The sequence below is a fragment of the Schistocerca nitens genome, chromosome 3 (genome assembly GCF_023898315.1).
Source record: "Schistocerca nitens isolate TAMUIC-IGC-003100 chromosome 3, iqSchNite1.1, whole genome shotgun sequence".
Classification (NCBI taxonomy): domain Eukaryota; kingdom Metazoa; phylum Arthropoda; class Insecta; order Orthoptera; family Acrididae; genus Schistocerca; species Schistocerca nitens.
This window is the reverse complement of record NC_064616.1, coordinates 54,009,954-54,035,423: the sequence shown is the minus strand read 5'-3', so window position 1 is coordinate 54,035,423 and position 25,470 is coordinate 54,009,954. Positions and strand designations below refer to the sequence as shown.

The 25,470-nt window shown below is 41.7% G+C and overlaps 1 protein-coding gene and 1 pseudogene across 2 annotated transcripts in view; both read left to right on the top strand.

Moving 5' to 3' along the window:
- LOC126248011 (uncharacterized) overlaps window positions 1–25,470 on the top strand; it is a 79,824-nt gene that overhangs the window by 33,434 nt on the left and 20,920 nt on the right. For both annotated transcript variants that reach the window (XM_049948594.1, XM_049948595.1), the window contains exons 4-6: window positions 5,539–5,627; window positions 5,720–5,876; window positions 22,017–22,084. In XM_049948594.1, coding sequence (XP_049804551.1) covers window positions 5,539–5,627; window positions 5,720–5,876; window positions 22,017–22,084 — 314 coding nt within the window. The remainder of the gene's footprint in view (window positions 1–5,538; window positions 5,628–5,719; window positions 5,877–22,016; window positions 22,085–25,470) is intronic.
- On the top strand, window positions 6,174–6,290 carry LOC126250360 (5S ribosomal RNA; annotated as a pseudogene).

The window sequence follows — 25,470 nt, the reverse complement described above, 5'->3', positions numbered from 1 at the left end:
CCAAAAGTGAAACAGGAACTGTTAATGTAGGTTTTATACAAACCTAGTTGTTTGGAAGGTATGTAGTGCAGAAGGGTGTGAGAAATTGATAGCTGCTAACACCATTGTGGAGGAAGTTGACACATACAAGTGGAACATTTACTAGTAATTAGTAAGATAAATTTAAAATTATATAATGAGCCTGGCAAAACAGCTGCTCTGTGGCTGCAATTGCTTCGGCTGCACTCTTATATAGTGCACCAAGCTGGTAGGATGAAGAGAGAAAAAGTAGGTTGCAGCCTGACACCTGGACCAGGACAGTTAGCTTGATAGATGTACTCCCCAATCTTGTCATACGCCCACCAGTTAACATGCAATGAGAGTTGTGTTAAACAAGATTTATGTTCTTTGTTAGGTATACTGTGTTGTATTAGCATTTGCCAAAAAATGGAGAAATGGAGAAGCCACCTAGTCAGTGTGCTCTGAGGATTGCTTTACTTTCCATATTGTTTGAAGAGGTGGTGACTAGCAATTGCGAAGCATTGCCGGGTTTGCTGGTTAGATATGCAAATGTATAGGAAATAGAATGAGAAAGTGAAAAAAAATTAGTTATTCTTGGGAGCAGAAAACATAACAGATGGATGAGATTCCAGCTTGCTACGTTTCAGTCTTCTGGAACATTAGAACGAGCTGAGTTTCATAAGATAGCAGTTTGTTTACTCCATTTTCAGGGTACAGTGGGTGTGTTGGGTCTTCTAAAATTATTGAAATTATTCTTCTCTCCATGCTTCTCATAAAAAAGCAATCATACTGTGCTGACTGCATATCGGCTACACCAGACTTATCTGTGAGTTCCTTTTGCATCAAGAGGATTCCCCTCAGTGCAGCTTTGGTAGTCCCCTCACGATCATCCATATTCTCGTAGTGTATATGCAATGCTGGCTGCTCTGAGATAAGCAGTCAACCTGTCTATCTCACTACCTCAGATACTTGCAGACAGAGGGTTAGCAGCTACCAAAGTCTGATGTTTCCAGAGGGAAAGCAGATTTTATAACAAAATGTAATGCACCTCCACGTTCGATGTCTGTTATGGTAGTGGAGAGACTACCCCTTGCTGCAGAATGTGCCCAGAGTGGCTTTAGGTTACTCCCCCCCCCCTCCTCCTCCACTATTGTACCTTTTTAAACTTTTATGTATATATTTTATTTATCCAACTGCTTAAGCTAATTAACTCTAGTCTGTATAAGCTGCATTTTCTCACCATATTTCCATTTTCCAGCTCATTTTAGCTGTACTATGATGAACCTTTATAGTGTATCCTTCAGTGAACCAGCTACAGTTTATAGATGCCTGTTTTAAAGGCCAGTGCTTTGGAAATACCACTGAAGCATGTAAGGTAAGAACCACTTGCAGCAAGTTTGGTAAGGCCACCTACGAGGAGTCATTTGTTCTTCCCCACCAAAGTATGTTTTGGGATCACTCTGTCTGGAATAGAAACTGCACTGTCTACCTTAAATAAAGACGGTACAGGAGCTCAAAAGGAATTGGCATATTTTATACGGTGAGGCAAAAAAATGTATAAAGCAATGCAACCTCCAGCTTTCACTACTTCATTTGCTTCCACTCTCAGAAAGCCTGTTCAGAAGCTGGTGCCTCTACACAAATGAAGGTTAATAGTGTTAGCACTAATCCCTGTGTTTGCAAGTGCAGTTGCAATGGTGGTGTTAGTATGCAGCCTACGCCACCACCCCTCCCTGTGTCAGAAATTCAGGAAAAGCCACAGTAGCTCACATTGCAGAGCTTCCAGCAGTTCAACAGGCACACTCTAGTAAACAGACTGGCACTGTTGCTGCCACTGACAATACTGTTGCTCCATATTTTCCTCTGACAGCCAAGCCTAAAGGGAAGTGCCGGTATTGGAAGAAAAGTCATAAGCTGTCATACCATCTAGATGTCATTCTATCTGACAATTCTAATGATTCTGCTTTGGAGACAGTGAACTACAATGTCTGCCTGAGGCAACCATCTAGCCCCCAGACTAAGCCTCCATCCAGTGCAGGATTTCCATCCAGTGGAGACACACAGTGAAAGGAAAACCTCACCTAAAAAATGTCTCCCATACTGCAGTGCATCATCAGTGGGTTCAGGAAAAATGTGAAGAAACTGGAACTCCTAACGCACAAGTATCTCGTGTGATTCTGTTTACAAGATACACATTTTAAACTTACTGATGCCCCTGTGCTTTGAGGCTATACCCTCTACAGCAAGGATGATCTGAGGGGGAACATGGATGGCTCGTGTTTGTCCCTAACACAGGCAACTGCCGTGCTCTATACTTAGTTATCAACCTGCAAGCATTTGGAGTTCATGTGAGTCAGAGGATCACTATATGCTCACTGTATTCACCTCCTCAAGATGCAATAGATTCTGGGGCTCTCACAGATCTTCTTGATCAACTTCCCAATAATTTCTCCCACTGGGAGACTTCAGTACCTGTAATGTATTATAGGGCTCCCACTCTTTTTGCCCCGGTGGTAGAGTTTTAGAAAGTCGTGTTGTAGCAGGATCTGCGATTCCTCAGCACGGGCTCTCCCACTCATTTCACTAGTACTGCTGGGTCATTCTCAGCCATAGACCTCTTTTCTACTCTGCAGCCCTCACAGACTTTGCTCAGTGGGAGGTTACTGGTGACCTTCATTCCAATAACCACTTCTCACTCTGGATCAATCTTGAAGGGAAGCAGTGTAGAGGATGCTCTTCAGCCAGCTGGCAGTTTTTGAACACCAAGGTAGCATTCAGGAATAGGTGACCGAACATGCTACTGACTTAACAATCCCGAAGTCCTCAGGTCATCTTAGACACTTTCAGTAGACTGAGGAATGCCACTCACCAAATCCAAGTCAGGTGTATGGCTCTGCGACGGTTTAAGTAATGCCCAACTGCAGCAAACCAAGCTGTCTATGAAGTAGTGAGAGTCAGAGCTTGACGCATAATCAAGGAGAGCAAGAAAAGGTCATGACACTCATTCCCAAACTTTATCAATTGTGCCACTTGTTCTATGAAAGTAAGGGAAGCCATCATGATGATTTCTGGTAAATGCAGTCATTTACCTATCCTAACAGTGCGGAGGCAGGGGTGCCTCCGAACAACGCTTGGAGACATCACTCGATGATAGAGTACTTTGCGATGATTACTGCCATTGGCAGCCAGGGTCCAGCATTCCACTGCTATTGTGTGTCCACGGAGAAGGATAAGTTGGACTTCAGATCCAACAATTCTGAGTCTTACAATTGCCCTTTCTCCATGTGGGACCTGTATTGGGCACTGTCTGCAGCTACTATGCATACTGTGAAACTTGCAAACAATATCCAAGGGATTCCTCTTAGATTGTTTTAATTGAATATGGTGAACAGTACAATTTCCCAACTTGGGGAGTAGGCAGTTTTGATACCTCTCCTCAAACCAGAAAGGGATTGAACACGTCCCAGCAATGGCTGGAATGTCACTGTAACGAGCTGTGAGGGAACCTTGTAGTGAATGGTCAACCCTTGAATGGTCTGGGTGTTTAGACTAGGCAGTTCTATAGCTGCTCTCAGTGTGGACTCTGGAGATATTGATCCACTTTTGACACACTTAACCAGCTAGAAACGGCTATACAACAGGCTTTCCTCTGTAAACATCGTTGTATTGGGATTTTTATATATATATTACTCAATTCTGTCAAGAGACAGCAAAGGACTTGGAAGAGCAGTTGAACAGAACGGAGAGTGTCTTGAAAGGAGGATATAAGATGAACATCAACAAAAGCAAAACGAGGATTAATGAAATGTAGTCGAATTAAGTCGGTGATGCTGAGGGAATTAGAGTAGGAAATGAGACACTTAAAGTAGTAAATGAGTTTTGCTATTTGGGGAGCAAAACAAAATAACTGATGATGATGGTCGAAGTAGAGAAGATATAAAATGTAGACTGGTAATAGCAAGGAAAGCATTTCTGAAGAAAAGAAATTTATTAACATCGAGTATAGATTTAAATGTCAGGAAGTTGTTTCTGTAGGTATTTGTCTGGAGTGTAGCCTTGTATGGAAGTGAAATGTGGGCGATAAATAGTTTGGACAAGAAGAGAATAGAAGCTTTTGAAATGTGGTACTACAGAAGAATGCTGAAGATTAGATGGGTAGATCACATAACTAATGAGGAGGTATTTAATAGAATTGGGGAGAAGAGGAGCTTGTGGCACAACTTGACTAGAAGAAGGGATCGGTTGGTAGGAGATGTTATGAGACATCGAGGGATCACCAATTTAGTATTGGAGGGCAGCGTGGAGGGTAAAAATTGTAGAGGGAGACCAAGAGATGAGTACACTAAGCAGATTCAGAAGGATGTAGGCTGCAGTAGGTACTGGGAAATGAAGCAGCTTGCACAGGATAGAGTAGCATGGAGAGCTGCATCAAACCAGTCTCAGGACTGAAGACCACAACACCACCACTCAGGTTTATGACACTACTTGGAGGCACAATATTCTTGGACGGCTCCGCCAGTAGGGCTTTGATGGCCACCTACTTATATTCATTTGGTTCTTCTTATCAATTTTTTTAATAACTATAGGTAAAAAATACTCTGATAAATCACTCCTAGTTTGTTATTTTTGGGCCTAAAAAGTGGAGTTTTGAAAATTTGGATACCAATCTTTGGAGGTCATTTTGACTGGTTACTTTTGAATTCAAGGTATTTTGTCTAATAGACTATGTTGTAGAGGACACTTTTGTAAAAACAATCATGTCAATTGCAATTTTGTAACTTAACACAGTGCAGAGGTATTCAAATTTTTGCTAACGTCTCTAAACTGAAACATCGTCGTGAACTTACAAATGAAAATGGCCACCATTCAATAAAGGTGAAAGATAATTTTTTTTAATAAAAACTAGTTTGAACTTCTCAATTAGAGGGTAATCACATATAAAAAAATTAAAATATTTAAAAATGGTGAAGCAACCAACTTAACTTTTATTGGACAACTTCATTTGGATTGATCCAAATCCTCTATTTGTATGACTCTGGTGTGCACTTGCTACTCTAAAACCCTGTACCCAATCACATAGCTCATTACAAGAGTCTTTCCCTGATGTGGGGGGCACCATCCTGCTCACTCCAGATATTACTGCTACATGGTGCAGTTTTCTACAGAGTATGGCTAGTAGCTCGTCATAACTACTTTTGCGTACATGATTACTGACCCAAGTGTCACCACACTGCACTTACTGACCAATGGTTGTTACTGCAATACTTTATGAAGGCTTTTTCCAAATTACTCCCAAGTTCTAGTAAAACCATTTACATTTTCTGCTGGTGTGTGTGTGTGTGTGTGTGTGTGTGTGTGTGTGTGTGTGTGTGTGTGTGTGTGTGTAATAGAGCTTTATGCTTTCTTTCTTCTTGCTTGTCTCAGTGTCATAGTTGTCGTATTTCTATAGTGTTTTAAACAATGAAAGGCTTGTGTAATAATTTTTATTTACATTGTTTTTATATGCTTCTGCACAAGTTAATTCTACCTGAATTGCAGCTCCCAAAACTGTTTGTTCAGCCAATGGACTATAGTATTTACCATCCAGAGATAATCTTCGAAAACAACATAAGAGGAACAATAACTCAGTGAGTAACTGCTCAAATTTCACATTGGCCAAAAGTATTTTATTAAGTTATTTTATTTGTCAGATCATGAGTACAACTTTATGAATTTTCAGAGGGATTGTGCCATATGTTTGTCAGATAGCTGCTGTAAGAGTAGTTGGGCACCTCAAATTTGCATTCGTTAAAATGGATGTGTTGAAGATAACACTCCACGTTAAAGAAAAAATGGTAAAAGTTCGCTGGAGGATTAGAGGAATTTCTGGGTCGAAGGTAAGTGACTCAAGATTTGATAAAAAAAATTGTAGTTCTCAAATTAGAAATTTCATATATTACCGGCTACCCATATCCTCCCCACCCCTCCGCCTCTGAAGACCACAGAAGGGGAAGGTGATAGCTAGAGGTAAACCAAAGTCTAAGAACATCAAGTGAAAGGCGTGTGATCAGAAAAATCTAACAGTCTTCTGTAGAGTTGGCAGAGGTATTCATACACAGACAGGCACTGCTCTCAGGATCAGTGAGACTGACAGCTGGAAGGAGAAAAATCAGTTCTCCTTGCCTTCATCTTGGGCCAACAGCCTTGCCACAATGGTAACACCAGTTCCTGTCAGATCACTGAAGTTAAGCATTGTCGGGCTGGCTAGCACTTGGATGGGTGACCATCCGGTCTGCCGAGCGCTGTTGGCAAGTGGGGTGCACTCAGCCCTTGTGAGGCAAACTGAGGAGCTATTTGATTGAGAAGTAGTGGCTCTGGTCTCGGAAATTGCCATACGGCCAGGAGAGCGGTGTGCTGACAAAGTGCCCCTCCATATCTGCATCTGGTGATGCCTGTGGGCTGAGGATGACATGGCGGCCAGTTGGTAGTGTTGGGCCTTCGTGGCCTGCTCGGGCAGAGTTTAGTTTCAGTTTTTGTGTTAATCTTCATTTGTAATTGCCAATGAGAAGCCTTTGTGTTAATCTGACTTTAAGCCCACACTGCTTCCACAATATCATTTCTGCCACAGCTGCTGTCAAGGTGTCAGCATAATATGCAGGGACTACCGAACAGGTGCCTATTATTGGCAGGTTTCACATGGCTTCATTTGTACTGCCACTGGCACATCTTTGTCACTTAGCTGCAACTGATCATTTGCTTTTGTGTTTGCCTTGGGGAAGTAGTGTTTATTTGCAAAGAGTTCTGTGATCTTCATATGGTGAGCATCCCACAAGGCAAAAAGTGGCAGATGTCTACATGACAAGATTGTTTCACAGTGGTTTCTGTTTGATTTGAAGAAGTCTGTAATATTTGTGCTTCAGATACAGAAAATTTGAAACAGAACACACATTCTTATACTATAGTAGCTTGATGCACTTTTCTGAGAAAAATGCATATCTGAAAAGAAATTTGTTACCTTATAATGAGGATCATTCAGTAAGTCATTAGAAAAAGATAGAAAAACAAATTATTTCAGTCCCCCCCCCCCCCCCCCCAAAAAAATCAACATAATTCCCTGTTAACTCTGTGGACTTCTCCAAATGTTGCTCTAACTCTTTTGAGCTATATAAAAACTAGGATTTCTGAAGTTATGCAAAGTAGGCATTTGTTTCGGTGATGACGTACTCATTCAGTTTGAGCCGTCATTTGTTAAACAATTTTTTCAAGATTGGAAATAAAAATCACTGGGTGCCAAATCCAGTGAATATGACGGATGTTGCAGTAATTCAGTCTTTAATTCCATAATTTTGGCCATTGAAACTGCACAGGTTTGCACCTGTGCATTGTCGTGATGGAAGTGGACCTTTTTATTATTCAGATGAAGATTTTTGCTTGATTTCTTCAATCAACTGGTTTAGTGACAATGCATAACAGTCTCCAGTTGTTTGCCCCTTTTTCATGTGATCAACATAGATGATTCTGCATGTATTCCAAAAACCAGTGGCCATCAGCTTTCTGGCAGATTTCACCACCTTTGCCTCCTTCGGAGCCTGTTTGCCTTCAAAAACACACTGTTTTGGTTGTTCACATGTCTCTGGAGTGTAACAGTGTATCCATGTTTCATCCACATTTATGTATTGGTTCAGAAACCCAACAGGATTTCGGCAGAAAGTGCCAAAATTGCCTGAGTGTCAACCACATGGTTGCTATTTCTCACTGAGAGCAAATTCAGCACCCATATTGCTTTGATTTTTTTACCCACACCCAATTTTCAATGCAGAATTGAAAACACTGTACCTTATGACAAGCCTGCAGCCTCACTCACACTCAGACAAAAAAGGATGCACCACAAAGGGCAGATTTGTCCCATATTGATATTTATACAGGTATTGATGGAAAATGCAAAATTGTAAATTTGTGACGGCCAACAGATAAATGTGTGATGCTGCAGCACAGTTTCAACATGTAGCTGACAAGGTTAGTAAACATGGGATATGTCGATACCAGGGCATAAAACTTTTGTGAATTTCATTCTGTGTACTCAGTTGGACAGTAACTATGTCTCACAGACAGAAGCTTGAACAATATATGCAAATGTCAGCATCTGAAAGAAGACTGGGCTCAAAGAAGCTGGTTGGAGTAATCGGCGAATTGCTTGAGAGTTGAACAGGAGCAATGCCACTATCTGATGATGTTGGCAGAAGTGGCTGACTGTGGAACAGCATCAGGAAGGAAGTGGTTGACCTAGAGACACAACAGGTTAGGACTGAGCAATCATCACAGAGGCACTTGGAGCCTCAGATTCATCATTATCATTGGTCCAATATGCAGCTGGTGCTTCAGTGACCACAAGAACCATTAATAGGCACCTCGCAGAAAGGGGGCTGAGCTCACGGCACCCCTTGTATGACTACCATTTACCTCTGTACACCAGAAACCCCATTCGCAGTGGCGTCAGGCACATTCAGTTTGAAATATCATTGACTGGAGTAGAACTGTCTTCAGTCATGATTCCTGCTTCGAAATGAGCCTCAATGACTAGTGGAGACATGTCTGGAAATGCCTCAGACAATGGTGGAACCTGACTGTCGCCTGCCAGGGACACCATTTCATTTCATAGGAGATGACTCCTTTGGTTGTCATCCATGTCACCCTTACAGCACAGTGGAACATTGTCGATATTCTATGCCCCGTTTTGTTGTCCTTCATGGCAAGCCATGTTGGGCTTACATTTCAACATAATGATGCCTGCATGCACAGAGAGAAAGCTTGTAATGCTTGCCAAACCCTATGTGGGCAGAAAGGTTGCCAGATTTGTCCTCACTTGACAACCCCCCACATGGTGCCTCGAGGTAATTTGGCCCAATCTTCCTTCCCAGGCTGCATTTCGTTTCCAGTGCCCCTGCCTCCCTGTCCTTGTTCCTTCACCCCTGTGTGTTCTTACTTATGTTGACCTGGCTTTCCACCTGAGTTTTCGTATTCCTTCCAGTTTTTGTTCCCGTTTTCGTCCTTCCTATTTGGCACTTTTGGTCCTCCTTTGGTGTCTGACCTCTTCTAAATTTTATCTTCATAGTGTGAGATATTTGAGTAACAACTCCCTCCCTAGCATCTACGGCATGGGTACTTCTCCTTCCGCTCTTCCTTTCCCACTGTAGACCCACTCCACCCTGCTGGGTCACCAGCACATGTACCCAGTCTGTGTGGTTAGGCTTTTATGTACCCATCTGGCTGAGCCCCAACAACACAGGGATCATACTTCTAATACCTGAGCTGCCCCCCCCCCCCCCTCCCCTCCACCATGTATGCCAAGGAATGGTTGCTTGTCTTTCTGGTGCATTGGGACTTCTGGCAACGACTGCCGTGCCAAACTTCCATTGCTGTGGCTGGGTGATGCCCATGGGAGAGCCTGTGATTGTAGTGGGTGATATCAGAGCAGATTCTTTGTGTATGAAATGTATCAAGCTGCAAAAAACTGGCTGTTCTATGTCTTTAAATAATTTAATGCTGCTTCTTTTGATCCTGTAACCATCCATTCCCTGGCTACACCCTGGAAGGAGAACCAGGCTCACTGGCTTCTGGTAATACACTTTCCCCACTACTTGGTCTGCACTCAGACTGATGAGGACATGTTAACCACTATCAAGTCATTATCTTTTGTGGAAGATAAAAAAGACAAATTTGGTGAAGTGGTGTCACACAATAAGATGCAGTCGGGTTCCCTGTTGATCAAAATTTCTGCCATCCAGTCTGCAGCCCTTTGTGTTTATGACCACCTTGGCTACATGTCTGTGTACCAGTCTTTGAATATGGTTCAGGGGGTCATTTTTCATTGGGACCTCGTCCTTCAAACTGAAGAGGAACTCTGGGCCATTCTGAAATACGAGGGTGTTCATTTTGTTTGGTGTGTTCAGAAATGTCGTAAGTACAATCACACGGATACTGACACATTTATTCTGGCATTTGATAAAGATACCCTCTCAGAGGAGGTCAAGGTTATGTGTAATCAGTGTGATGTAAAACCGTACATCCCGCCACCCATGAGATGTTTGGTGCGTCCATGCCGGACACTGTACAGCGGAATATCTGTGGGATGAACGTGGACACCCACTCCATGATGGGAGCGCCTGTGTGTGTTAATTGTCATGACTGTCACTCTCTCACTCACCAGATTGCCCAGTTTATAAGAAGGAAAAGAAAATACAAGGGACTTACACTCGAAAGTCCCTTAATCATTTATCCTACTGTGGGGCTCATTTGAAATATGACGGACTTCACCCTGTGTCGAAGATTTCTAACTTCGCCTCTGTTACGTTTTTTTCCCCCCTCCTCCTTACCACAACTTGTCTGCGAGACACACACACACACACACACACACACACACACACACACACACACACACACACACAGTATTTGGGCCCTAAGGTGCCTCTTTCAGTTCCGGATCTTGCAGAAGCCTGCTCTCCCTCCACGCCCTGCCATCCTTGACCTATGAAAGAGAAGAAGAAGAAACATAAATCCCAGCACAAGGACCCTCCGGTGCCCCCAGAAGTGCTTACACTGCTTTCACAACCTGAGTCTCACTTGTTATTTGTGGATGTCACCCCATCCTTGTCGTTGATGAATGCAATGGAACAGTAATGGTGTGTATTTCTCCAAGAATGTCATTTAACCTTCGTTGGTTCAGTGCCTTCTGTTGGAACTGGGTTGGCCCTTAGAGGGCTTCCAGTGGAGTTGACCAATTGACCAATTTCTTGTGGACCATGACCTGTGCCTTCTTAATAATGGTTCCCCTACTCATTTTAGTGCTGCATATGGCACTTTCTGTGCCATTGATACTTTGCTCACTCCCACTCACCTTCCTCCTTCCTTACACTGTTCATCACACAATATCCCATGTGATAGTAACCACTTTCCATTGATCCTCTCATGCCCTTCCTGCCTCCCGATGGCCAGGTAACCCCGCTGGGCTTTCTGTCATGCTGATTGGCCTCTATATACCAGCCAGGTTGTGTTTACACCTTCTTTATTAGGTTTTATTGATGAAGTCATTCATGATATGTCCAATAAGATAATTCATGCTGCTGACATTGCCATTCCCCACTTGAAGGGCCCTGTTTGCCTTCAGCCAGTTCAGTGCTGAAGCACAGTCATTGTCACAGATGTCTGTGATCATTGTTGCCCCTTGCAATGTCTAAGGTGGCACCCGTCCTCCACCGGTCTTATTACTTTCAATTGAAACATCTTCATGCCAAAGCCCACTGCTTAATAAAACAGAGCAAGTATGTGTACTTGTGATGAAGCAAGCTGGGATATTTTTACTTCTCTTGTTTTGCCATCTGCCTCCTTAAATTCATTTTTTCTCTTTTAACTAAGCACCATTAACATACATGAGGATAATTCACATTTTCATAAAAGAGAAAGGTTGGCCTTCAGTTTTAAAGAACATAACAACAGATCTAATTTTGTGCTTAGTTTTATGTATGTAATTGATTTTCTAATTTATTTAGACTATTTCTACTTAATATCTTTTGTTATAGTGTGAAATCAATAATTGTTTCGTAACTTAAATTCTGTTGTTGTCTTATAAACAAATATAAATTCTGTATAGTATTGTTTATGTAACTATATTTGTTAATTTTATGATTTAAACAAATAATTCGGCTTAATCCTTGTTGCAGAAGAAACTGTTACAGAGAACAAATGTTTTGATGTATTTAGTTAAATTAATGAATCAAGTTTTAATTGTAATATCTGTACATTTAACTTCGAACAATGTGTAGTTTCAGCACCTATTATTGTTATGATATATAAGGGCCTGATTTTTGGTCACAAGTCAGTCAGTCAGTCCATGGCAGAGTTTCAGATGAGGAACCTATGTTGATTAGAACAACAATAATGCTTCAACTTAACCGTGGAATAAGTGTTAAACAATTAGGCCGTGTGTACAAACAGTGACAGTGTCTGCTTCAAATGTACCTGATTATTCTTCAAGAACTGTGAACTTCGTGGTTAGGTTTTACTGCTCGTAGGTGTTCAACAGAAAACTATTGTAGCAGTATGTGGAGGTTTGCCTGCAAGCTATTAATGAGGCTTATCCAAAGTTTAACAATAGTGCACTGGCCATATATAACTGTGTATTATTGTGGGGGGGTTGTGAAAAGTGAAATTAAGACTGTGAAACGCAACTGAGCATCTGTCAGCTACATCATTTAAAGTGGTCCGTATTTGACTTCCACACCCCATTTTTCAGCCAGTACATTGGCACTGAGGACAACAAACGAAGAAAATAAAAGTAGGTGAACTGCTACATGTGGTGCTCCAGAATGAACTCACGACCTTAAGATTGAGATGTGTAAAATAGGGGAAGGGTTGCATGTGACTTGAGGTGGCTCTACAGTTTTAATGAGAGTAAGTGTTGCCACTGGGCCTCAGAAAAGCTAAAAAGGAGTACTTCTTACATTCTTTGTACTGAATTGAAAAAAGAAATGAAAAGGCGATTATCTACACATGAAACGAGAAGCTACTGACATGTGGTCTCTGTGTGAACTGTAGTTCACCTGCTGATGCTTGAAAGTACATTCCGCAACTAATTGTTCTCATGCATAGTCTGTTTCAGGATTGAAAACCTTATGAAATTATATCAAATGGAAAATATACATGAGAAAATTATAAGAACACTGAGACAGAATTGCATGTCAGTGCTTAGCACAATGAGGCAAAAATTCAGTGCTGCCAATAGTCGCGAAACAAAATGACACACACTATACTAATTTTCAAAATTAATCTTTCCTCCCTGAGGAAGCAACAAATAGTTCTGAATGTATGTGTATTGGCATTACTTAACATTTTGCCTCCTGCGAAGGAAAGTACGTATATCATTATTTGAAAGACTAACTAATGTCTGTCGTCAAAAGGAGCGAAGCTTTCTTTTTGTGGTACATCTTTTATTTTTTTCTCTTTCATTTTGTTGGTCTGCTGTTTCCTTCCTTTTGTTACACATATTTACACTTGTGGCTAGTCCTCAAGTGTGTGTCTGGAGTAATTCCTGTGAAACTCATTACTATAAGCTATGAAATTCACATCTCATCTGTTACATCTGTTTGCATTTAACATATTGCCTGCACCTTTCTATCCTTCCTCCTAACTTTCTCCCATCTGAAGAAGCAGTCTTGAGTTTTAAAAACTTGTAATTCAGTGGTCCATACATGTAGCGGTTCGCCTACTTTTATTTTCTTCATTTGTTGTCTTCGGAGTCGATGTACTGGCTGAAAAATTGGCTGTGGAAGTCAAACAAGGACTACTTTAAATGATGTAGCCGACAGATGCTCAGTTGTGTTTCTCAGTCAATTTCACTTTTCACAACCCCCCAATAATACACAGTTCTATATGGCCAGTGCACTATAGTTAAACTTTCGATAAGTCTCATTAATAGCTTGCAGGCAAACCCCCACATACTGCTACAATAGTTTCCTGTTGAATATCTACGAGCAGTAAAACCTAACCACGAAGTTCACAGTTCTTGAAGAATAATCAGGTACATATGGAACAGACATTGTCGTGGTTTTTACACATGGCTTAATTCTTTAACACTTATTCCACAGTCAAGTTGAAGCATTGTTGTTGTTCTAATCAACACAGCTTCCTTGTCTGAAGCTGTGCCGTGAACTGACTATCCCGCGACAAAAAATCGGGCCCTTATATATCGTCACAATAATAGGTGCTGAAACTACACATTGTTCGAAGTTAAATGTAGAGAAATTACAATTAAAACTTAACTCATTAATTTAACTAAATACATTGAAAAATTTGTTCTCTTTAACAGTTTCTTCTACAACAAGGGTTAAGCCGAATAATTTGTTTAAACCATTAAATTAATAAATATAGTTATGTAAACAATACTTTTGACAAAACTGTTAATTACTTTGGAATTAATTAAAGGCTGGCTTTGCTAGCATGTTTTCGAAAAGAGCCAAATAGATACTTTAAGATTACTAGCATTTCGTCTTCCAAAAGTTTACAGTTATTACAGAATTTTTATTTGTTTATAAGTCAACTATAGAATTTAAGTTACAAAACAATTATTGATTTCACACTATAACAAAACATACTAACTAGGAATAGTCTAAATAATTTAGAAAATCAATTACATACATAAAACTAAGCACAAAATTAGATCTGGTGGCATGTTCTTTAAAACTGAGGCCTAACCTTTCTCTTTAATGAAAATGGGAATTATGCTCACATATGTTAATGGTCCCCCCCATGAACCATGGACCTTGCCGTTGGTGGGGAGGCTTGCGTGCCTCAGCGATACAGATAGCCGTACCGTAGGTACAACCACAACGGAGGGGTATCTGTTGAGAGGCCAGACAAACGTGTGGTTCCTGAAGAGGGGCAGCAGCCTTTTCAGTAGTTGCAAGGGCAACAGTCTGGATGATTGACTGATCTGGCCTTGTAACAATAACCAAAACAGCCTTGCTGTGCTGGTACTGCGAACGGCTGAAAGCAAGGGGAAACTACGGCCGTAATTTTTCCCGAGGGCATGCAGCTTTACTGTATGATTAAATGATGATGGCATCCTCTTGGGTAAAATATTCCGGAGGTAAAATAGTCCCCCATTCGGATCTCCGGGCGGGGACTACTCAAGAGGATGTCGTTATCAGGAGAAAGAAAACTGGCGTTCTACGGATCGGAGCGTGGAATGTCAGGTCCCTTAATCGGGCAGGTAGGTTAGAAAATTTGAAAAGGGAAATGGATAGGTTAAAGTTAGATATAGTGGGAATTAGTGAAGTTCGGTGGCAGGAGGAACAAGACTTCTGGTCAGGTGATTACAGGGTTATAAACACAAAGTCAAATAGGGGTAATGCAGGAGTAGGTTTAATAATGAATAGGAAAATAGGAACGCGGGTAAGCTACTACAAACAGCTTAGTGAACGCATTATTGTGGCCAAGATAGATACGAAGCCCACACCTACTACAGTAGTACAAGTTTATATGCCAACTAGCTCTGCAGATGACGAAGAAATTGAAGAAATGTATGATGAAATAAAAGAAATTATTCAGATAGTGAAGGGAGACGAAAATTTAATAGTCATGGGTGACTGGAATTCGAGTGTAGGGAAAGGGAGAGAAGGAAACGTAGTAGGTGAATATGGATTGGGGCTAAGAAATGAAAGAGGAAGCCGCCTGGTAGAATTTTGCACAGAGCACAACTTAATCATAGCTAATACTTGGTTTAAGAATCATGATAGAAGGTTGTATACATGGATGAACCCTGGAGATACTAAAAGGTATCAGATAGATTATATAATGGTAAGACAGAGATTTAGGAACCAGGTTTTAAATTGTAAGACATTTCCAGGGGCAGATGTGGACTCTGACCACAATCTATTGGTTATGACCTGTAGATTAAAACTGAAGAAACTGCAAAAAGGTGGGAATTTAAGGAGATGGGACCTGGATAAACTGAAAGAACCAGAGGTTGTACAGAGTTTCAGGGAGAGCATAAGGGAACAATTGACGGGAATGGGGGAAAGAAATACAGTAGAAGAAGAATGGGTAGCTTTGAGGGATGAAGTAGTGAAGGCAGCAGAGGATCAAGTAGGTAAAAAGACGAGGGCTAGTAGAAATCCTTGGGTAACAGAAGAAATATTGAATTTAATTGATGAAAGGAGAAAATATAAAAATGCAGTAAATGAAGCAGGCAAAAAGGAATACAAACGTCTCAAAAATGAGATCGACAGGAAGTGCAAAATGGCTAAGCAGGGATGGCTAGAGGACAAATGTAAGGATGTAGAGGCTTATCTCACTAGGGGTAAGATAGATACTGCCTACAGGAAAATTAAAGAGACCTTTGGAGATAAGAGAACCACTTGTATGAACATCAAGAGCTCAGATGGAAACCCAGTTCTAAGCAAAGAAGGGAAAGCAGAAAGGTGGAAGGAGTATATAGAGGGTCTATACAAGGGCCATGTACTTGAGGACAATATTATGGAAATGGAAGAGGATGTAGATGAAGATGAAATGGGAGATACGATACTGCGTGAAGAATTTGACAGAGCACTGAAAGACCTGAGTCGAAACAAGGCCCCCGGAGTAGACAACATTCCATTGGAACTACTGACGGCTTTGGGAGAGCCAGCCCTGACGAAACTCTACCATCTGGTAAGCAAGATGTATGAAACAGGCGAAATACCCTCAGACTTCAAGAAGAATATAATAATTCCAATTCCAAAGAAAGCAGGTGTTGACAGATGTGAGAATTACCGGACAATCAGTTTAATAAACCACAGCTGCAAAATACTAACACGAATTCTTTACAGACGAATGGAAAAACTAGTAGAAGCCGACCTCGGGGAAGATCAGTTTGGATTCCGTAGAAATACTGGAACACGTGAGGCAATACTGACCTTACGACTTATCTTAGAAGAAAGATTAAGGAAAGGCAAACCTACGTTTCTAGCATTTGTAGACTTAGAGAAAGCTTTTGACAATGTTGACTGGAATACTCTCTTTCAAATTCTAAAGGTGGCAGGGGTAAAATACAGGGAGCGAAAGGCTATTTACAATTTGTACAGAAACCAGATGGCGGTTATAAGAGTCGAGGGGCATGAAAGGGAAGCAGTGGTTGGGAAGGGAGTAAGACAGGGTTGTAGCCTCTCCCCGATGTTATTCAATCTGTATATTGAGCAAGCAGTAAAGGAAACAAAAGAAAAATTCGGAGTAGGTATTAAAATCCATGGAGAAGAAATAAAAACTTTGAGGTTCGCCGATGACATTGTAATTCTGTCAGAGACAGCAAAGGACTTGGAAGAGCAGTTGAACGGAATGGACAGTGTCTTGAAAGGAGGGTATAAGATGAACATCAACAAAAGCAAAACGAGGATAATGGAATGTAGTCGAATTAAGTCGGGTGATGTTGAAGGTATTAGATTAGGAAATGAGACACTTAAAGTAGTAAAGGAGTTTTGCTATTTGGGGAGCAAAATAACTGATGATGGACGAAGTAGAGAGGATATAAAATGTAGACTGGCAATGGCAAGGAAAGCGTTTCTGAAGAAGAGAAATTTGTTAACATCGAGTATAGATTTAAGTGTCAGGAAGTCTTTTCTGAAAGTATTTGTATGGAGTGTAGCCATGTATGGAAGTGAAACATGGACGATAAATAGTTTGGACAAGAAGAGAATAGAATCTTTCGAAATGTGGTGCTACAGAAGAATGCTGAAGATTAGATGGGTAGATCACATAACTAATGAGGAGGTACTGAATAGGATTGGGGAGAAGAGGAGTTTGTGGCACAACTTGACCAGAAGAAGGGATCGGTTGGTAGGACATGTTCTGAGGCATCAAGGGATCACCAATTTAGTATTGGAGGGCAGCGTGGAGGGTAAAAATCGTAGGGGGAGACCAAGAGATGCATACACTAAGCAGATTCAGAAGGATGTAGGTTGCAGTAGGTACTGGGAGATGAAGAAGCTTGCACAGGATAGAGTAGCATGGAGAGCTGCATCAAACCAGTCTCAGGACTGAAGACCACAACAACAACAACATGTTAATGGTAGTTAGTTAAAAGTGAAAAAATGAATTTAAGGAGGCAGATGGTAAAACAAGAGGGGAAGTAAAAATATCCCAGATTGCTTCGTCACTTAGTCACTTTGTCTCCTCCCTTGGTTCTTTTGTCCCTTCATCATGGGTGTGGGCTATGCTTCGCACTTTCCATTTTTGTCAGCATCAGTCTTCCATTCTAGACCTTGCCCTTCCACATGGCCTCTGTACAGGTCCATCAGTTCTAGTGGAATACCTCATGACTCATTTTGCGATGGTGTCGACATCAGCGTCCTATCCAGCTACCTTCCTGCTTTAGAAACAGCAGGCTGAAGCTTCCCATTTCTGTTTTACCTCTTATCAGGCAGACTCCTACAGTGAAACTTGTATTGGAAGGGAGCTTCTGCTGACCCTCTCTTCTTCCTATGATTCAGCCCCTGGTCCTGATTCCATCCATAACTAATTGCTTCAAAATCTTAGTCCTCCACAATGACAGCATCTCCTCCACATGTTTAACCATATTTGGCTCCAAAGCATTTTCCCCCCTCAATGGAGAGACAGGATTGTGGTTCCTGTTCTTAAGCCAGCAAGGGTCTATCGTCTCTTGATAGTCGCCAGCTAGTCAGCGTGACCAGTGTCCCCTGCAAGTTACTTGAACATATGGTTGCTTGTCGGTACAGTTGGGTCCTCGACTCTCAGGATATTTTATCTTCATACCTGTGTGGATTTCAGGATGGATGGTCTCCGATAGATCATCTGCTTCAATTGGAAACTGCAGTTAAGCTGGTCTTATCTCAGTGTTGCTATCTTTTCGCAGTTTTCTTCAATCTTGGTAAGGCGTATGACACAGCTTGGTGCCATCACATCCTACTTATGCCTTGTAAGTAGGGTCTTCAAGGCCCCCTCCTGATTTTTATCTGTCAGTTCCTGTTCCACTGATCATTCAGAGTTCGGGTTGGCACTGTTCTCAACTCTCTGCAGACACAGGAGAGTGGCATTCCACAGGTCTCTGTATTAATTGTCTTCCTTTGTCTCATCACTGTTAATGGCCTCTGTCAAGCTGTTGGTCGCTCTTGCTCTGCATGTGGATGATTTCAGTATTTGGGCTACTCCCACTCGCTGGCCACTGCAGAGCAGCAGCTCCAGGGTGCCATCCTGCATGCTTCTGCGTGGACACTCTCGTAAGGCATTGAGGGTGGTGCATTTCTGTTGCCTTACTGTGGTTTATCCTGATCCAGAACTCTACCTTGATGCTCAATGCCTGACAAAGATCCCCCAGTTTCATTTGTGGGTCTTCTTTTTGACAACAAGCTTACTTGGTTGCCCCATTCCGTCATCTGAAGGTTGACTTTTTTCATAAACTCAATGTCCTCCGCTTCCTTGCTCCCACCTCTTGGGGCACAGATTGCTTGACCCTTCTCCACCGTTATTGGGCATTAGTTCTGTCTCATCTGGACTATGTTTGTCAAGTTTATGGATCAGCTGCCCCTTCTACACCGCTCCTCATGGACCCGGTTCACTATCATGGTATCCGTTTAGCCATTGGTGCCTTTCACACTGGTCCTGTTAAGTGTCTGGATGCCACCTCTTTGGTTTGGTGGTCCCAGCTCCTGGTTTCCTACGCCATCATTACCTGCTTTTTCCTTACACCTCTTAGTCTATTCTTTTCAAGGCTTTAGAACATCACCAACCCGCTTCCTGCCTTCGAGTGGTTTTACTGGTAGGGTTTCACCTCACTTCTCTCCGTGGTGATTTCCATCTCTCCTCCTTGTCCTCTGCCCCATGTTCTCTCCTGACCACCCCTCCTTGTTAGTTCTTTGGCCCGAATTCAGATGGATGTCTTCCGGGGTCCGAAAACCCACATTGATGCAGTGGTGTTCCATTGTTTGTTCTGAACACTTTTACAGGAGTTTCAGGACGCCATTGTTTTTTGGACCAAAGACTGTAAATCCGTCAATCACTTGGTGTACACCTTCATGTCTTCTTTTGGCATGGAACAAAATCTCTTGCCTGCCAGTTGTGGGGGTGTGGGGTGTTTACTGCTTAAAGGCTATCCTCGTGTAATAAACTTTGCACAATCAAGGAGACTCTCACCAGGTGGTGTTCTTCTCTGTGCCTCTCCTGGCGGGACTACTATCCTCGTCTGTCTTTGTGTCGACCATACTATTTTGACTCGTCTTTTTTACTCCACACTGAGCTGCGGCCCCACCCCCTTTTTTGCAGTTGTGGGGGCTCCTTCATGGTGATCCATATTTTGATGGACTGCCCCCATCTTTTGTCCCATACCAATAAATACGCCCTCCCATCTTCCTTGTCCCAGGTGATAACGCACAACCATCACGTGGTTACGTCTGTCCTCTGCTTTCTTCGTTTGTCCTCCCAGGCTTAAGTCTTTGCATTTCCCTCTGGAATTGGAGTCCCTTAGTTAATGTTGGCGTTGGTTATGGAGGCCTTGGCCTTGCCTCCACACTGGCCAGGTTCTCCCTTCCCTTGTACCGTACATTTTGTCTTGTCTCTTGTGCAGTTTTTTTCCCCACATCCTTCCCCTGGTGTTGACCGTATCGTTTTGTGATTGGCAGCATTGCTGGTGCTCCAACACATCTAGCATCTCTGGGGCATCCCAGCTCTCTCCCCCCCCCCCCTCCCCTCACCTTCTCCTGTTCTTTCCTCTTCTTGCTGCCCCAACGTTCCTTTTACCTGTTTGTTTGCCCATTTAACCTCCCACCCCCACCTGGACTGTGTTTGTGGTGTTCCTCCCTTGGTTTCTGCCACCTTAGATCATAGGACCAATGACCTCACTGTGTGGTCCCTCTCCCCTCAACTGATCAACCAGCCAACCATCTCTCCCCATCTGAGAACGTTTGGAGCATTAAGGGCAGGGCCCTCCAACCAGCTGCGGATTTAGACAATCTAACACGTAAGTTGGACAGAAATTGGCATGTTATCCCTTGGGAGGACACCCAACAACTCTTCCTATCAATCCCAAGTTTGATAACTGCTTACGTAAGGGCCAGAGATGGACCAACAAATTACTGACTTGCTCAATTTGTGAAGTTCTTTCTCGTGAATAAATCACCCAATTGTTTTTTGAAAGTGTAATAATTTGTTTGTACCCATACATCACATCTACCGATTTCTGTCACATTGACATAATTCCTTCGTGGTGCCATCCTCTTCCCCCACCCTCCTCCGCCCTCTACGTATAGTGTATTTGGTGCACTTTAATTTGTTGATCACTCAAAACCATACGGCGGATTTTATCAAACGTTCTACGGGTGGTCACCTCCACCAGACGTCCTGAATGCTATTCATCTTTTGTCGATGTACAGCCACGTTTAAACTCATTTATCCAAATGTAAACAGTTGCAAACACAGGAGCAGATGTACTGTGAACTTCATTCAGCTCGGCTTGGATCTGTTTTGGTTTAACACCAAATCACCCAATTGTTTTTTGAAAGTGTTGTAATTTGTTTGTACACATACATCACATCTACCAATTTCTGTCCCATTGACATAATTCCTTCATGGTGCCATCCTCTTTCTTCTCTCTCTCTCTCTCTCTCTCTCTCTCTCTCTCTCTCTCTCTCTCCCTCCCCCTCCCCCTCCCCCTCCCTCCCCCTCCCCCCCTCCCCCCCTTTTGAACAGATGTTTTTTTAATTGCTACTCAAAACACACTGTTTTTGATGCTATGAAATAAACGTAAGCTTGTTGCTTCAATCAACTGGAGCAATTAAACCATGTTATGGATACAGCTGCAACTTTTCCTGCCCTCTAGCGACAGATGATGTTTACTACCAGCAAACTGTTTTGATACTACGAACGTCACCCCTTTGATTTTCTAAGGATTTACTGAACCACCTTTGTATTTACCTTCATCAGGCCTGGCTCAATCTAAATTGTGCAAGGAATCATATGTGACAGGATTTGCACGGTGGCTTCGGAGTGCTGACTGATAAAGGAAACTTAATTTGTTTGCTATGTGGGATTATCAGTATATCATCATCTGGAGAACATAACTAATATATACATCCAGTGAATGTAGCAATTATTATGAGGTGACCAAATGATGATGTATTTGAACCCTGGATTTTGGATTGATTAGATAGTATGGAGAAGAGTTGTGTGACAGTTGTGCATAATGTAACTTACCTTTTTGATAGTGAGACTGCCTGTCCTATTCTCCTAAAGCATGTTACGTTTGCTGTGTGTTGTATATTTTGATCTATTATTTGCATTGTATTACCTAGACAAATCCTATATAATTGTGAGATGGTCCTTGTATGAAGATAGATGAATAAAAGTAAAATGATGGTATGCCATTGCTTTCCTCCCTGTGCAGTGTTCATATATTCTACAACGTGTATTTATTGCATGTGATAAGTTGTTCTGTATTATGTTTTACAGAATTTTTTAATATTTTGTTTCTAGTAATAAGAGCTTATGTTGTTTTTCAGGTGTTTTTGTATTTTTGGAAGTACAAAATATGGAATATGGATGGTGTTATGGAGGAGTTCCAAGAAACGTAAGTGACAACAATAACTTTATATGTACTTCTTCCAGGACAATGCAAAGAAAATATTTTACTTAAAAAATTAATAAATAAGACATAAAAGAAACATTGGGAAATGAACTGCCTTTCATGTGTTATGTAGAACAGTGATATCACATTGCACATATTCTCAAGTGAAAAGTTGGGCATATTTCTTGTCTTTTGGGCACAATGAAGCTTTTTGTTTTACAAGAATATTGTTCCTCAAAATCAGTATATATACACCTAGAAATTAGCTCATACCATGAATTATCTAGGGGTCAGACACAAACATTAAGATGAAACTATCAATGGGAAAATCAGTAACAAAATGATACAGCGAGTCCTGAATAATGACATGTTGAAATAGTACTTCTTATGTAATGTTTAAAATACTACTTTGGTGACAATGATCAGCCCAAAGACAACTGTCAGCCCCAAGACACACTGCTTTATTTTTAACTTATTTTCTCTACTGTTTACATCATCATTATATTTCACTTTTGAATTTCGTACAAAGATTGGCCCTTTATTTAGCCACAGAGGAAAACTTACCTCAGTTTGATGGGGCTAGAGGAGCCTGCTCATTTGAATGGGGAAATATTCTGAATATTTCATAACACAAAAATTTGTACAAGACGTGGGTTTGAACCCAGAAGCTCTTACGCTGGTCAATATTATTTGTCACAATTTATTCATTTCAGGTTCATCGATTGCACCCTAATTGACTTCATTTGTTCATTCCATTTCAATGAATTTCTTTAAATTGAGAAAATGTTAAAATTACTTTGTTTTTAAAATTGGTGGGGGGGGGGGGGGCTAGGTGTCTGTGAACACAGGACAACAGCTTTTATCCCAGTGTAAGACCAAACATGACGAACATTATGTAGGAAAATAGTACATGTAAAAGAATGCATCATTGAGTAGTAGTGAAGGAATAAACAAACAAAATGCAAGTTATGTCATTGAACATTGGTAAACTGAACATCCCATTAACTAAACCAGTTGGGATTGCATACATGTTGAAGGTTCTTGAACAATGTGAACTTGGACCATCATGGAGTATTACAAATATACAAGGGGTGTACCCCTTGTTAAGGTTTATTCAGTTATTTGAAGTGATTATTAGTGGGAAGTTAAATGTGTGTAGGCCATGGTTATTGTCCTTATGTACACAGTCATTGTCAAAAAGTACTTCATGGCATTCCCAGACTTTAAATTTTGTTTCCGTTGGTAGTAAGTACACTTGTGCAATATAAATGTGGTGGTGAGTGGGGAAGAAATGGCGGATTTCTGTAACAGAATGTCAATTCAATGTCTAGGAAGAATTGAAAGGGCTCTACACAGTCCATTAGGATTATTACAGTGTATTTGAACAGTGCAAGGCTGCTGTAGAATAACTTGAGATGTTGAAGTTGTACTCTTCATTTAAAGATAATGGAAGAAATCTTGGTGTGTTACTATTTTCATAGTAATTTATCCCCAAACAACCTTTGGCAAACTGCAGAACACTTTTTTGAGTTTCTAGATGCAGTCACCAAGCCACAGCCACCAAGCCGGTCAAACAATGGCCCAATGTTCTTTTCACAGACAAGTCCTGATTTGGTCGGGAGAGTGATTCTCAACAGATTCAGATTCATATCTGGTGGGAATGTGTAACAAGATTTCGGGACCCAAACATTTTTGAAAGAGACCAGTATCTAGGTGGATCCCTAATGGTGTGGACAGGGATTATATTGAACACTCGAACACCTCTTCGTGAGATTGTATGGGTGGATCGCCAAGTTTTAACTACTGTCAGGTATCATGACCAGATCTTTGGACCTTGTGTGAGGCTGTTGCGAGGTGCTGTGGGCCCAGACTTTGTACTGATGGACAGTAATGCTAGACATCATAGAGCACGGGTGGTTGATATTTTCTTGGAAACAGAAGGCATTGCACATATGGCATGGCTTGCTCGCTCTCCCAATTTGAATCCCATAGAGCATGGCTGAGATGCACTAGGGAGATGGGTTGAATCACGTAAGTATATACCAACTACTCTCCACAGCAGACTGACCCCAAAAAAGTGTCAAATGCAGGAAAGTGTAAAATACGGGAAAGCATAGGAAACACAAGAAGCCAAAATAAATAAGTAACACTTACTGTCATTCTCTTTGTATTGTTCAGAACATGAAATTAAAATAATTTAAATTTTCCCTATTCAATAAAATCTACAACATGTACAACTTTGCTTCCGCCATTTGCCAATAAGTGGCGACAGTGGTAAGTAGCAGTCGAAAGAAACAGATCGCAGACGTCAGGCAGTTAGCTTGGACCTCGATCAACATAACATCATTCAAACATTAGTCGATTTGTGTCTGCATCATAAAGTTGTTCTTGATTGAAATTGTCGGTTTATGAGCCTAATTCTTGTCATTTGCAGGAGGTGTTACTGTTTTGTTTCAATATGAAGGAAACAGCGGCTGAGTCTCATCGAATGCTCTCAAGTATGTATGGTAAGGACACTATTAGTGAAAGAACATGTTGTGAGTGGTTTCAACGCTTCAGGAATGGTGATTTTAATGTCGTAGCTGGCATAGTGGTGGAAGAGAGAATGTTTTCGAAGCTGCAGAACTGGAGACATTGCTGAGTGAAGACTCGTGTCAGACTCGAGACGAATTGGCACAATTAGTGGGAGTGACACAGCAAGCCATTTCGAAACATCTCAAGGCTATGGGCATGATTCTGAAAGAAGGAACTTGGATCCTGTGTGAGCTGAAACCAAGAGATGTTGAACAGCGTTTGTGTGTATGTGAACAGTTGCTTCAGAGGCAAAAACGAAAGGGATTTCTGCATCACATTGTGACCGGGGATGAAAAATGGGTTCATTATGATAACCCTAAACGCAAAAAATCATGGGGATATCCAGGCCATGCTTCCACTTCGACGGCCAAACCGAATATTCATGGCTCCAAGCTCATACTCTGCATTTGGTGGGACCAGCTTGGCGTCATATACTATGAGGTGTTAAAACCAAGTGAAACAATCACAAGTCCCCCCCCCCCCCCCCCCCTGCGGGTCCACGGGTTAGAATAGGTCTGCGGTATTCCTGCCTGTCGTAAGAGGTGACTAAAAGGAGTCTCACATGTTTCGTCCTTTATGTGTTGGTCCCCTGTAGGGTTTGACCTCCATTCTTCAAAATTTTTTCTGAAGAGGGAACCAACTGGGGAAGGGTGCCTTACATGGTGCATAGTGTCTATAGTGCGTTGAGATCTTTAGCCCCCTTTCTCATCGTCGCATTGCAGCCCTGCTCATTCTCCATCTCTTGAGTGGGGATACCTTCCTGACTGCGGTTTCCCCCCATGCGCTGTGCAGTGTCGCTTTCTGCACCGACGACG